The 13,654-nt window shown below is 33.7% G+C and overlaps 1 protein-coding gene across 1 annotated transcript in view; it reads left to right on the top strand.

Moving 5' to 3' along the window:
- Positions 1-10,500, top strand: part of LOC124354226 (roundabout homolog 2-like) — a 607,997-nt gene extending 597,497 nt beyond the window's left edge. Inside the window, exons 21-22 of the mRNA XM_046804531.1 lie at positions 1,145-1,282; positions 10,279-10,500. Coding sequence (XP_046660487.1) covers positions 1,145-1,269 — 125 coding nt within the window. The 3' untranslated portion in view covers positions 1,270-1,282; positions 10,279-10,500. The remainder of the gene's footprint in view (positions 1-1,144; positions 1,283-10,278) is intronic.
- The last annotated feature ends 3,154 nt before the right edge of the window (positions 10,501-13,654 follow it).

The raw sequence follows: 13,654 nt of genomic DNA, 5'->3' as shown, positions 1-13,654 counted from the left end.
AGGCTATATGTTTCTTATTATGGTTGTCAGAAATCGACTAATTCCTTATATATTGTTGCATCAAAACTGGATAATTGTTTTTAGTTTTTATGTGATATCGTCATCTCCTAATTTGTTGGAAACATGAGTTCCTTGCATAGTAAAATTGTGGGCATTTATTAGTAGATGCTCCGTAGTCTCATTCACTCCTGCAGTGCAATTTATACGCAGAGGTGTGAAATAAAGTTTCATTTGATGAAGAGTTTTGTTCACTGTGACATGTCCTATTCTTAGTCTGATTACAGGTTTCCCATCTGATAAGTCTCATATCTTGATACCATGGCAGTAAAGAACTGATAGGTTGTATACTCCTATACCACCTGACTTTTGTTGTATTTAGTAACAAGTTGTTTTTTTTCCCTTTTTGGAACAATTTGAGGTCAGAAAATGGAAGGACCATGTCTTGAACAGGTATTCCATTCACCACTGTCTCTTTTGTGAGCTTGACAACCATTTCATTAAATTTCAAACCCACATGGCTAGGTATCCACTGAAAGCTTATTCTGTTCTTGGATTCTACATAGTTTCTTATTATTTCTAGGGACATGTTGTCATCTATTGCCATCACATGTACTCTGTAGTGATTTGATGGCAGAAAGAGAATCACTGCAGATTAATGTGTTACAGTTGGGGAGGTTATTCATAAGCTGAAAGCACTTGTACAGAGCAAAAAGCTCAGCTGTATTAATCAGTGCATTTGGTGAATGTTTATATTTCTTTCAATGAACTGTTTGACTAACATCAGAACTATTAATGAAAGTAGTAGAAAGCACAAATCAAACAAGCAATAATAACTTCACAAACTTTTTGCCATCTCTAAATTTATTGATTTACTGCCTTTCAAATACATGTATTTGAGCTAGGAAGATTCAAATGCCCCAGCCATCATCGGACTACTTTTGGGCAGGCTGCATTATTATATATATCTTGCCCTTGTAAATAAAGGTTTCTGTAATTAAATACAATATATTTATGAGTAATATTGAAAAAACTGGAGTAGTTTTATTAGAGGAATAAGTAATGTTCTAATGTCCTTAGAACGTTTGTGTTATTAATATTTTTTGTAAAGTGGACTGAACAGAGTTGACTATGGTGTGGTGTGCAGTGTCTGGTGAGAGGGTTTGGGAAGATGGCAGCTACAGCAGCACCAGCTGTTCCTGCAGTGAGGAAACCACCTCCTTGCAGTGCACATTCTGTCAGAATAACTCAAAGGATTGTCCGATTCACTGATATTCAGCCGTTGGTAAGTTTTGGCCTAAGAATGTTAGTTTTGGGCAGAGAAATGCCAGTGTAAATTTATGCTAGCTGTGGGAAGAATGTAATTGGAATTGAAATACATTCAAGTGTATATGCACCTGTAATTTTCTTTACAAAGGTCTACAACTTTTCGGAGTTTTGGACATATTAACAAGGTTTGGAAGCACAGGGTCTGCACACAGAGGATGTTCATGCATACTCATGTCATATTTTTGTTAGTATCAAGTGAGGGAAATACTGGAATTAACTAGAAACTAGAAAATTTAAGAAAACTAATTGCATTGATAAATTGGTTTTGGAAGTTTAAAATTACAGATTCCATTTTGTATGTTAAATAAGTTGTGTCAATCGTAGATCATTCATATTTTCAGGAAGATATTAGAATGTATAATTCACATTTTAAATAAAAACCATTACATCATGTGTATTTGGTCTACTTCAGCGTTTTATCTCAATAAATTGTCAGATAAAGAGGCTTTTTCAATAGTAACAGTGACAGTTCACTTTTTTGTATCCATGATATATTAACTGCTTACATTATTAAACAAAAAGCACTAATACTTTAAAACCAAGCTAAAAATTTCTTGCATAATTTACATTCCTGAATATGTTTAAAATGCATTTTTTGGATTAGCATACAACAACTTATAAAATTCAATAATTCGCAGAATTATGTATTATCTGAAAAATATATTTAGTACCAACTATTCAGTAGAACTAATTAATTAATTATACCAAACAATTTTGATAGTAAAAGGTTTCAAATCCTTGACCAAAATCTTTCATTTCTATTTACTTGGACATATATACTTGGGTTGGTATATGAAGTTGGCAAGTTCAGTAGTAAAGAGTAAATATATATACAGATTAATATCATTCCTATTTTATTTAACCAAACCTTATTTTATGATTTTCCTGGAATGACTAAAATAGTTGGCTTACTTAATGCAATTGTTTATAACGTTTTAATCCTCCAACTGTTCATACAGCACTGTAGCTTGTGTACTGGCAAACCCATTTTGTCCTATTTGCAAGGATGTTTCTAAGCTGTTACAAATAAAATGTACTTTGATTTTTAAAGGTACACTTACTACATATACAGGGTGGGGCAGGGAAACATCCCTACTTTCGAGGTGGCATTGTGAGTAGTGGGGACATGTTGGAGGAGTGGGGGTAGGTTCGAATGACGCTGTGGCCACGGAATTTTCCGATAGTAGCGCTGTCAGTTGTAGACATGGCTTGGTCGAATGAGCAACGCGCTTTTGCTGTCGAGACGTATTTTTCTCAGAATAAGATCATTTGTTTGTGGGTGGAAAACTTCCGTGCATGTGGTAGTGTAGTGAAAAAGAGAGTTGGGGCTCGGAGAACTGTCCGAACTCCAGAAAACATTGACCGTGTCAGAAGATCGATCTTGCATTCTCCTAAGCGTTCTGCCCGCAAGCATGCATCCGCCCTTGCATTGTCTAATCGCACTGTGCGTCGTATTCTCCATGAAGAACTCCACTTCCATCCATACAAGATGGTCATCGTTCAAGAACTCACACAACGGGACTGGCAACAACGAGTACAGGCATGTGAAACTTTAATTGCTGACTTGCCTCATGATGCACGAGTTTTGTTTAGTGACGAAGCGCATTTCCACATTTCTGGAGTTGTTAATAAGCAGAATATGCGTTATTGGAGTGGTGCAAACCCTAGGGTAGTTCATGAGAGGCCTCTACACAGTGAAAAAGTGACTGTTTGGTGTGCAATCAGCAGTGAAGGCATAATTGGGCCTTATTTCTTCGAGGAGGATAATCGTTGTGTTACCATCAATTCCGAGCGGTATGTAAACATGCTCCAACAATTTCTTGCACCACAATTGCAACAGAATAATTTTGGAGTAGTGTGGTTTCAGCAGGATGGTGCCACAGCCCATACTGCTAGACATTCGATGGCTGTTTTGAGGGAAATGTTCCCCGGGCGATTAATCTCCCGGTATGGTGACATTCCATGGCCTGCGCGCTCGCTCGCCGGATTTAACTCCGTGTGATTACTTTTTATGGGGATACCTCAAGAGTGAAGTGTTTAAACATCGACCCAGAACCCTACAAGACTTGAAGGATGCAATTCACGTTGAAGTTGCCCGCATTCCACAACAAATGCTTCGCAGAGTTATGCAGAACTTCAGAACCAGACTAGATCAGTGTGTTGACAATGAGGGACATCACTTGAATGATGTATTGTTTAAAACAAAGTAAGAATTAACTTCCATCTGTACCCTTTTGATGCCACAATAAAGTTTTGTTCTAACACTTTTTGTTTTTTTTTTTAATTTACCTTCAAAGTTAGGGATACTTCCCTGCCCCACCCTGTACATATTTATTTTTTTCAAAGTATGTAGAATTTGAAACTTCAACTGGAAAAAATGAGCACTTATATAAAGAAAAAAAAACTGTTGCTGAGCAATTTTATTGCAAAAACACAAATATCAAATTCTGTGGTGGTGTACCAAACCTTTTTTGGAAGAAACCAAAATAGTAACAGACGCAGAATTTATGAACTAATAACAAAATATGAAACTGTGTAAAGGTACCAAGATGTAAATACTATAATAACATACGTAAAAAAGTAAATTGACCAAACATGCAATGGTTTTTTGATAAGTCATTGTAAAATATTGGTTTAAACACAAACAGAGTCTTAGTCAAATAGTATTCTTGAATAGTTTTGGCCCTATCCTACCACCCACTATAACCCAATTCGACGTCCCTGCTTCTCCTCCTACGTTACAATTTAAAATTGATTGGGATAACAAAAAGTAATAATAAATTTGTAGCATATTTATTATACAAGATCGTTTGACTGTTTAATTGTGACATTCAGTTACTTTCAACTCTTAAACAGTATTAATAAGTCTTTGAGGAGAAAAATTGATTCATGCTCATGGCGCGACTGCTGACATGGTCAGTGAGACTCCTTCCCAGCTGGACAACAAAATTCTGCCAGCAACGCAACCGGCGTACAGTGCAACTTCAGCAATAGCGAACACCACAAACACATAGTAAGACAAGAGCGTATCCTAGCTGGATGAGCAATGTGACATTACTGGTTTGCAATCAAAGACAAACATGTTCATCTTAGGTCGTGAGCTGTCTCAACCAATGACAACATGACTGAAAACACCTTCGTTACAACCATCGCGTCCCTTTGTCGCCATCATCTGATGAGAGCACTGTCAACGCTATTTTTGACATTGATTGAGTCACCAACAGATTTTTCATCTTCCAGCTAGAATGGGGTCTTAAGGATCTATTTAGTGAACTTCAGAGTTTGCTATTGTAACCAAAAAGAAAATATGGCTTGACCGAGCAATCAAAACAGGTGAAAAAACACAAAAGATTGACTGATGAAAAACAATACCGACGAAACCACTCAAAAGTTGATGCAAACACATAGTTTAAAATAAATGTTTTCTGCAACGTTTGGGTAAGGTAAATGAGGACCTGAATTTGAGGTTTGAATTAATTAGAAACATTCTTTAGGTTTTCTCAGTATTTTTAGTTTCTAGGTGAATACTGAAGAAAACATAAAAAATGTAATATCTTAGTTCTAAAATATCAGAACAATCTGCAAAACTAATTAGTAGAATACAGTATTCAATTCAAAATCTTAGATTAGTATATGTCATAAACTTTGGAAAAATATCTAAGTTCTTTTTAAATATAAGACGGCCACAGAGTTAGTTAAGCCTTGAGTTTCGTACTGTAGAAGCTGAAATGATCATATTTGGTCAACTTATGTCTTACTAACCACTCATAATGAGGACTACGTTACATAATACTTTTGAATTACTATTTTCACAAATATATAAAAAACATGCTATTTCAATTTTTTTAATTCACATTAACTTAAATTGTGTATTTTTTTCTAAGTATAGGGCCATTTTGTATGACTATTTTCATATAATAGTAGTATATAGTACAGAAATAATAAAGTAGAACTATCTACATTGTCTTAATGTCTATTATAATTGTAACTAACGGTGCATAAAAATTCGAGAATCTCCCTAATGGATTACATGTTTTTAACTTTGGTGAGGTTAAATTACCTTATTTTATATATTTTACTTTTTTTAACACATTTACTTCTTCTAGTATAGTGTTTGTTAATCCATTAATTGCAATAAACTTTATTTTATTTTATTTTAGCTTCAATGTGTTTTAATTTCACATTGTTTATAATAGCAATTGTTATATAAGATGTTTCCAGACTAACAACACAAACTCCAGATGATTTGGTTAGCAAATACCACAATGAGAAACAAACTGAAATTTTGCTAAACAATTACATTTACACACTATTATATTAACAATAAAACTTCAGATGTATTGAAATTACAGCAGTTCCATATATCCAATGTAAGAGTGACTAGTAAAATGTCGATTCAAGGTCTCAAACTTTTCACAATTATTACTGTAATTGTATTGTAAACGGTTAAAAGACACAGCTATATGGAAAATAAATTATGTATGATCATAAATTGAAGAAAGTTTTTGTTCATTTTAACATGAAACAATTATGTTATACATTTTGTTTATAGAGCATCCTATGTATATATAATTATGGTGGGCTGAGGGTTGTTTTGCTTAAGGGGGGTCCGTACCAAAAATTTCATTTTTTTGAGTTTTTTGGTTTTTTTTTAGTTTTATATTCTTCAGAACCTCACGTTTTTCAAAGATGTGCTTATTTTATTTCTATCTTTATTAGAAGTTATTGAAAAAGAAAGTTTTTCGAAAGCATTGCAACCAATTTTATGGTGAAAGAGGCTGCCCCGCTGGTGGCCCACCGCTTTAATCATATTCATACATACTACTACTATTCTTGTTTCCTTATTGTTATGTTATGTTGGCTACCCTGCTTTTGATTGTATATTTTTGTCTCTGTCAGGTGGTGTACTATTTGTCATGTGATCTTTGTTTATGTGATGTCAGTGAGAGTGTTTCTCAATTTGTGTTGTTTACAAAGTGACAGTTTACTTATTCGAGTTTTGTGAATATTAGTTGTTGTTTCATGTTAACATGGGAAATAAACAGAAAATTGGGAATCGTTTCAAGTGTTATTCCAAGAGAAAGCATGTTGGAAAGACTAAATCTAGCCTTGATAGATCTTCTGAGGCTATGTATAACCTCAATACTGAAACTTTGCCCAGGCCTACCACCAGCACTGACACTTCTGATAATCCTACCACCCATAGTTCTTCTGTTAGAAAAATGAAAGTTCAAGGTAATTTTGAATACTATAATCAGAAGAATGAGGGTTTTAGCATATATGACATATTTGATTTGAATTCGCTTGCCGAAGCCATAAATGAAATCGCAGGATGCAGTCGTTGCAAGCACAAATTGATTTTTGAAAGGCAGTCTGTTGAAGGACTTGCAGTAAATTTCTCAGTGTATTGTCCAAACTGTACAGACAAAAAAGGTCTATTGACAATTGTAATAAAATCACTGAAAATATCAATGGAAAATCTGTAACTCTTTACGACTTGAACCTACGTCTTGTGCACGGTAATGCGCAGCATTGGCAAAGGCCACACAGCAGCCCAAATCTTGTGTGGCACTCTAAATCTTCCTCCTCCTCCAGTTCATTATAGAAAAACATGAACAAAGTTTTAGGCACAGTAGCAGAAAATATGTGTAAAAAAAGTATGAGAAACGCCGTAGAAGAAGCAGTGAGCAGTAATGATGGGGAGAGCGACATAACTTATGCGTTGCACTAGACGGTTCATGGCAAAAAGAGAGGCCATGTCTCTCAAAATGGCATTCTTTCTCTAACATCAGTAGATACAGGGAAAGTACTACTAGATGTATCTATCCTTTCAAAGTTTTGTAAATGCCCAAATAAGTGTGAAAAATGTTCATGTAGTCAGCTGTAAAGCAAACTATCAGGGTAGCAGCAGAGGAATGGAGGTCGCTGGCGCTTTAGAGGTTTTTCGGAGGTCAGAGCCGGAATATAATGTTCGCTACCCTCAACTACTTGGGAGATGGAGATTCAAAGGCCTATGCATCAGTGAATGAAGCTCAAGTTTATGGAGAAGAAATAAAAATAAACAAAACTTGAATGCATAGGCCACGTGCAAAAGAGAATGGGAACACGTTTACTCAAAAATAAAAAGTACGTCGGGTAAAACCCTCCTTGAAGATAACAAATCTATGTCCGGAAAAGGTCGACTTACTACTGCTGCTGTTCATCAACTGCAAAGTTATTATTGACTGGCTATACGTCGGAACACATCAAGTGTAAGGGAAATGAAGCAAGCAGTTTGGGCTGAATTTTTTCCACGTCTTATCGACTAACGAACAACCCCAACACGAGCTTTTGCCCAAAAGGAGACGGAACGTGGTGTAAGTTCAACCAGAGCTTACTTGATAATACTGAGTATGATCATAACAAACACTTTCATTTGCCAAAAGCTGTTATGCTTGCTATCAAGCCAATATTTAGGGATTTGGCTGATCCTGAGCTTTTGCAAAATGTGTGTGAAGGGCAAAACACAAAACCCAAACGAATCATTGAACAATGTGATTTGGTATGTAATACCAAAAAGGGTTTTTGCTAGCCTACCAGTGCTAAAATATGGGACTTATTTAGCTATAAGCACATTTTAATAATGGCCTGATAAGTAGAGTACAAATAATGGATGAGCTTTAAACTTTTCCTGGTAAAAAATTTGGTTGCTGCAATGAAAAGCCTTGAGAATAAGCGACTCAAGAAAGCCGAATTAGCTGCAAATGAGCTTGAGAAGAAAATCAGGAAGGCTAAGGCATTGAAGAAAAGAAAGTTAGAGGACCAATTTGAGCAGGATGAAGCAGACAAACCAGCCTACAGCACTGGCAGCTACTGATGTTACCAAGTTCACTGTAGGTTAGTACAACGATTTTTTCAATCGCGTTTTCCCAAAATTTGTATTTTCTAACTTTGATGTAAGTTTTCTCAGGACCTGTTAAAGATATCTTTATGAAATTTTCACTGTGTGTTTGTTTTATTATTTACTAGTCACTAACACCAGGATTTTGTAAAATTTTAATTTTTGGGCTTATAAAAATTAAATTTCTGAATTAAAAACTTGAAATTTAACACAAGTTTTTAAAAAAATTTGTAGAAAAATTAAAATACAAAATAAACAAAACTCCTTGTGTCAGTGACTAGAGTATTACATGATTAATAAAATGAAATAAAAACATTTCAGTGTAGGTTCAACACAAACTCTATAAAAATTACATATAATTAACATTACGGAGATAGGCGAACAGACCCCCCTTAATGCAATAGTATATATGTCTTAGCAAAAATAAGAAAAATAAAAATGTGTTGAGTTTTGGCAATACAAAAAAGTTCTTTTGTATTCATGTTGGCATTGTTTTCTTAATTTTTTTGTAGACTTATTAATTTTTTCAAATTCTGTAGAATCTAAGCTTTTTATTGATTTGCCGGGTGGGTGAAAAGTAATTAGGTATTATAAAACTGTTATAAATTGTTTAATAATGATCCTCATTTATTAAAAAGCCAAGTGCACATTTTTCGTTACATAAGAAAACATAAAAATATAGGTTAAAACTTATCATAGGCACCAGTGTTTTTAAGTAACTTCCTAAAACAGCCATGGATACAGTATACACTTTTCTGAAAGAAGTCAATTGCGATGTTGGTAAAGACATCTTGAATTCTGTTTTCCAATTCCTCCAATGTATGAGGTTTGGACTTGTTTACCGCCTCCTTGGCTTAGCTCCACAAAAAAAAATCACCTGAAGTAAGATCTGAACTTCTTGCAGGATACAGTATTCATGCGATCCACACCGTCTCAGCCAACACCCAGGAAATATTTGGTCTAACCACTCGCGAACAATTACTGCTAAGTGGAGTGGTGCACCAACGGCCTTGTCACGCCACAAGATATTTTCAAACTGTTGTAGCCAATCTTTATCCCAACCCAGCATTAATTCCCCCATATTCCATTCTTCAGTCACAGTCTTCCAATTTCAACTCTTGTAGACATAGTGATAAGGTTTATATGGGCAAAAATGTTATGCCTTGTCAGTCAAATTTCACGAGTTGCCTGACGTGTTGATTTTTTTGGGCTATGAGTAAACATTTCCTGAACTGTTACTGCATTTTCCTCTGATCATGATGTGCATAGGCCACTATTGCCAACTTGAAATCAGTAATATAACAAATTTTATAACAGTTTTACAATAACTTACAATAAGTTATTTTTCACTTACCCAGTCTAATACAAAACAAAAATGTCCTTCAGTAGGTAGGATACTTGCAAATATAACTTTTTACCCTTCTCAAAAACTTTGCTACTAGTGGTAACTATGTTGTTGGTGCTTACTGTAACTAAGTTGTTCAAGGCAAGTGATGAGGTTTATCCGAAATTTTAATATCTATTTGGAATAGTTTAGTTCTTTAGGAACAAGTATTTATCATATTTGTCATGGTATAAAGATGTCATAGAAGTTGAGATACCTTGACTTAAAATGATCTAGCCATTATAGAGTGAACCTAGAGGAACTCAAAATCACTATCTGGCCTGCTGGTAGGTTAAAACAAATATGAAGCAATAATATAAAGTAAAACATTAAGCAAGAAGAATATACATCAATAAACAAAGCACAATGGTAACAAGTTAACAATATTAGATCTGAACAATTCCTAAACATTCAGTATGTTTCAAAGCTTGCTTGAAGACAAATCAATCTTATTTTGTTAAGTTTCTTAGATGACATTGTTGTGTATTCCTTTTTTTCTGAACAGACACAAAAATTGTCTTGACTTCATAATTATTGTAAACTGTATTTATATGGTTTATAGACGTAGTATATTTTTGTGTTTGGTATTGTTTAAATCTTACTAGTTCCTGTACTATTGACAAAATGTTATGTGTTAGGTGAGATGGTAAATGAATAATAAATCAATAATGTCATTGATTTGTTCTAGGTACAGTATCATTGTGACATCTATTCTCAGATGAACATAACCTTCCCAACGCTAACATAACCAACACAATTTAGCCAGGGGCTGCCAAGTATATGTCTCACCATACTACAGTGTTGCCAATAGTCTGTGATAATAACCTCTGTAAGTGTTAATGTGTATGTAGTTTAATGTTTATATGTATATACATTTGTACTTGTATTTATTAAAACGTTGTGACTTAGATATTTGAATTTTTATCTGACACCTATCCTTTTTCAGTTCAATTGTTCTGTAATAGAGTAGTACAGGAAAACAGTGTCTAGTTGTTCAGGAATTTTGAACGAATAAATGTAGTCTGTTTTAAATAGTTTAAAATCAAATTTTTCCTATTTGTTAGGAGTAGGAGGTTCTTGATTCAGCACCAGTTACTGATTTACTAAATTACTAATTAGAAACTAGAATAATGTGAAACAGACAACAGTGGTAGAATGAAAAAATAGCCTAATTTTATGTTTTCTCACCAAAATCATAACAAAAGGGACCTTTGTAATGAACCATATCCTAAGTATGCCAGTTTTACAAACAATGAAGCACCCAGTTTGTAGAGCACAACTTCCCGAGCTGGACATTTCTTTTCAAACCAGTCTCAATTTCATTAGAAGTGCAGGACATCCAATTTTTCTCAGTGTAAAAAACTTTTGATCACCTCATTCATGAGAAATCTCACCTACAGAAGATTGTTCGCTTGGATTATAGGCAAATCTATGATTAGGGGGATTACCAAACCTAATGAAGAGGGATTACCATTATAAATTTTCTGTACCTTCTATTCAAGCAGGGGTAAGGGAACCCGCTCTTCCCCCCGCAGGATGTGTTAATTACTAATAGGCCTAATATTAAAAATTATAAGTTTGACATCTGTTGAGAGCATTATTATTATTTTATGCTTTAAAAGAATGGCTCTAACATAAGCAAAAATTTTACCTTATGGAGACGGACCGATAACACACAAAAATTTCACAAAAACAATGTTGTATTAAAGAGAATAACAGGGGGTCAAGAAAATGGCTATATCTTAGAAACTACAAGACATCCTTCACCTTTTACTTAGAATTTATACATTCTAAAATGATCTTCCAGGATACACATATTTTACTTGAAAGTGTGGGCGTGTACTGTATTTGTATTACTTAAATTAAATCTATTTTACATTTAAATGTTTTTTAATAATTACAAATCATGTAATTCTTGTTAAGAAATATTGGAATATAATTGGACGTGTATTTTTATGGACTGTGTATACAACTAAACAAATTTTAAGACATGAAATTAGTAATTGTGTTTCTTATAGTTTCTAAGAAGCAAGTATGCTGAAAAAATAAAACTGATACTTTTCAGTAAGAAAACTATCAAAAAACATTGCAACACGAAAATTTGAACTAATGATTTAAATGAAAGAGATGTTCAAAGACAAACCATTAATAATTTGTTATACTCTATTAAAGACTATTTAAACAAAGTGTTCCTCTTAATTCACTAAACAATATCAGTTTATAAGAAGCAAAGCTGTTCAATAAAAAATTAGAAATTAACAGACAAGAACTTCAAGATATAGTACAGGTAATTTTTTTGCTATTGATTGTGGCTTTTTCATAGTTAACTGTAAGTTGCTTTATTGTTTGTTAATACGAATGGATTTGTAAAAATAAACTTCTTAAATTCCAATTAGTGTGAGTATGGCTATGATAATTTTGTGTGTAGTATTAACCCTGGTTTCAAACTAATAAAACACAGAGTTTTGACCAGAAATCAGGGTTTAAAAATTTCTCTGGATCCCCAGATATACTTCCTGACATCCAAAGAAAAACTTCATTCTGTCATCCCTGTCTTTGAGTGATTGCTGACACCAAACGTAAATTTAGAAATATTTATAACAGCAGGGTCTACTTTAAGGAAAACTCCAAACTTTTATGAGCGTTCCTCAAAGGAGAGGGCATCTACGAACAAAAAATGTACAAATCATAATCCTTGCTTTGATAGATCACTGAAAAGGAAATGAAAAATCAAGAAACACAATCAGGATGTTTTATGCTTATTATTGTGTTTTAGGTTTTCAAAATCAAAATTAGAAACGTTTTTCTTAGAAAAAGCTGGAACATGTACTTACATTTATAACCAAAAGAGGGTAAAGTATGGGGAAATAAATTCATTGTTTAAGTAAAAAGAAAAATGCAAATAATATATAATAAATTCAATTAACAAACACAAATTAATATGATTTACATATTTTAAAATAATACCCCAGTATCATTTTCATAACTGGTTTTATCGGTATTTGAACAGTTGCAATACATGATAAATGTTGATATGAAAAAACTAATAGGCTATATTATAAAAATTAATCTTAAACTATTCTCTAGTCACTAAAGATACTTATGTGTTCATGCAGGATAAGCATTGTGAAATTGTAATACCATGGATGAAAATATAGTTTTTTACCACTGTAAGAATGTCAAGTTGAATGAATATAGGCCTGCAAAGGTAATACCCAACATATGCCAGTGTTCTTTCTTCTGATGTAGAAGTATATACTGCACCCTCACAGAATGGTCGTAGACACATATTATATGGCTATGGAAAAATGGCTATGATAAACAGACTTTAAGTAAGGTTGAGGAAGTCAAATCCTGTTTTTTTAGAAGGAACACAACTCTTGAAAGTGTCATATTATATCTGAGATATTTGTTCAATCCGATTAAGCTAAGAGTCAATTATAAAAACCAAGAAGCTTAACCGCATCATCTACTTGCTAACTAAGTCTTAGTGTACACTACAGAATCTGAGTTTTTTCATTATTTGTTTTCAACTTACTGGACAAAAAAAAGTAAACTAGTTTACTGGTAGTTTGTATAACCAGTCTCTAGCCAGCTATAAATTATTGTTTGCATTTGTTCACAACTGTTGAATATCCTTCCCCCTGTGGTGTCATATGCATAAAGTAAGCAAAATCATTTAAGCTCTGAGAAGAGAAGTAGTCCAAGGACAGAACCCTGTGGTACGCCATGATTAATAGTTATCATGTCATATGAGGCACCATTTATAGAAACCAATTGTTTTCTCTTTGCTAAGTAGCTTGTGAGGCACTTCAAGACTGATCCTTTTATTCCACATTTTCTAAAATTTGCGTATTAAAATATCATGTTGGACCACTTTGGTTAGGTCAGACGGAGGAGAATCGATTATTTATGTTCAAAAGTTTCTATTACTGAATATGCCAGACTAAGTAGTGCTATAGTTGTTGTAGTGTTTAACATTTATTATCAAATGATTACTTTTCAATCAACTGGTTTTTCATTATAATCTCAAAGACTTCTGATAGTACAGGAAGTATGGAAAT

This window comes from Homalodisca vitripennis, chromosome 2 (genome assembly GCF_021130785.1).
Source record: "Homalodisca vitripennis isolate AUS2020 chromosome 2, UT_GWSS_2.1, whole genome shotgun sequence".
Taxonomy (NCBI): domain Eukaryota; kingdom Metazoa; phylum Arthropoda; class Insecta; order Hemiptera; family Cicadellidae; genus Homalodisca; species Homalodisca vitripennis.
The sequence above is the reverse complement of the archived record's forward strand: the minus strand, read 5'-3'. Positions and strand labels throughout refer to the sequence as shown.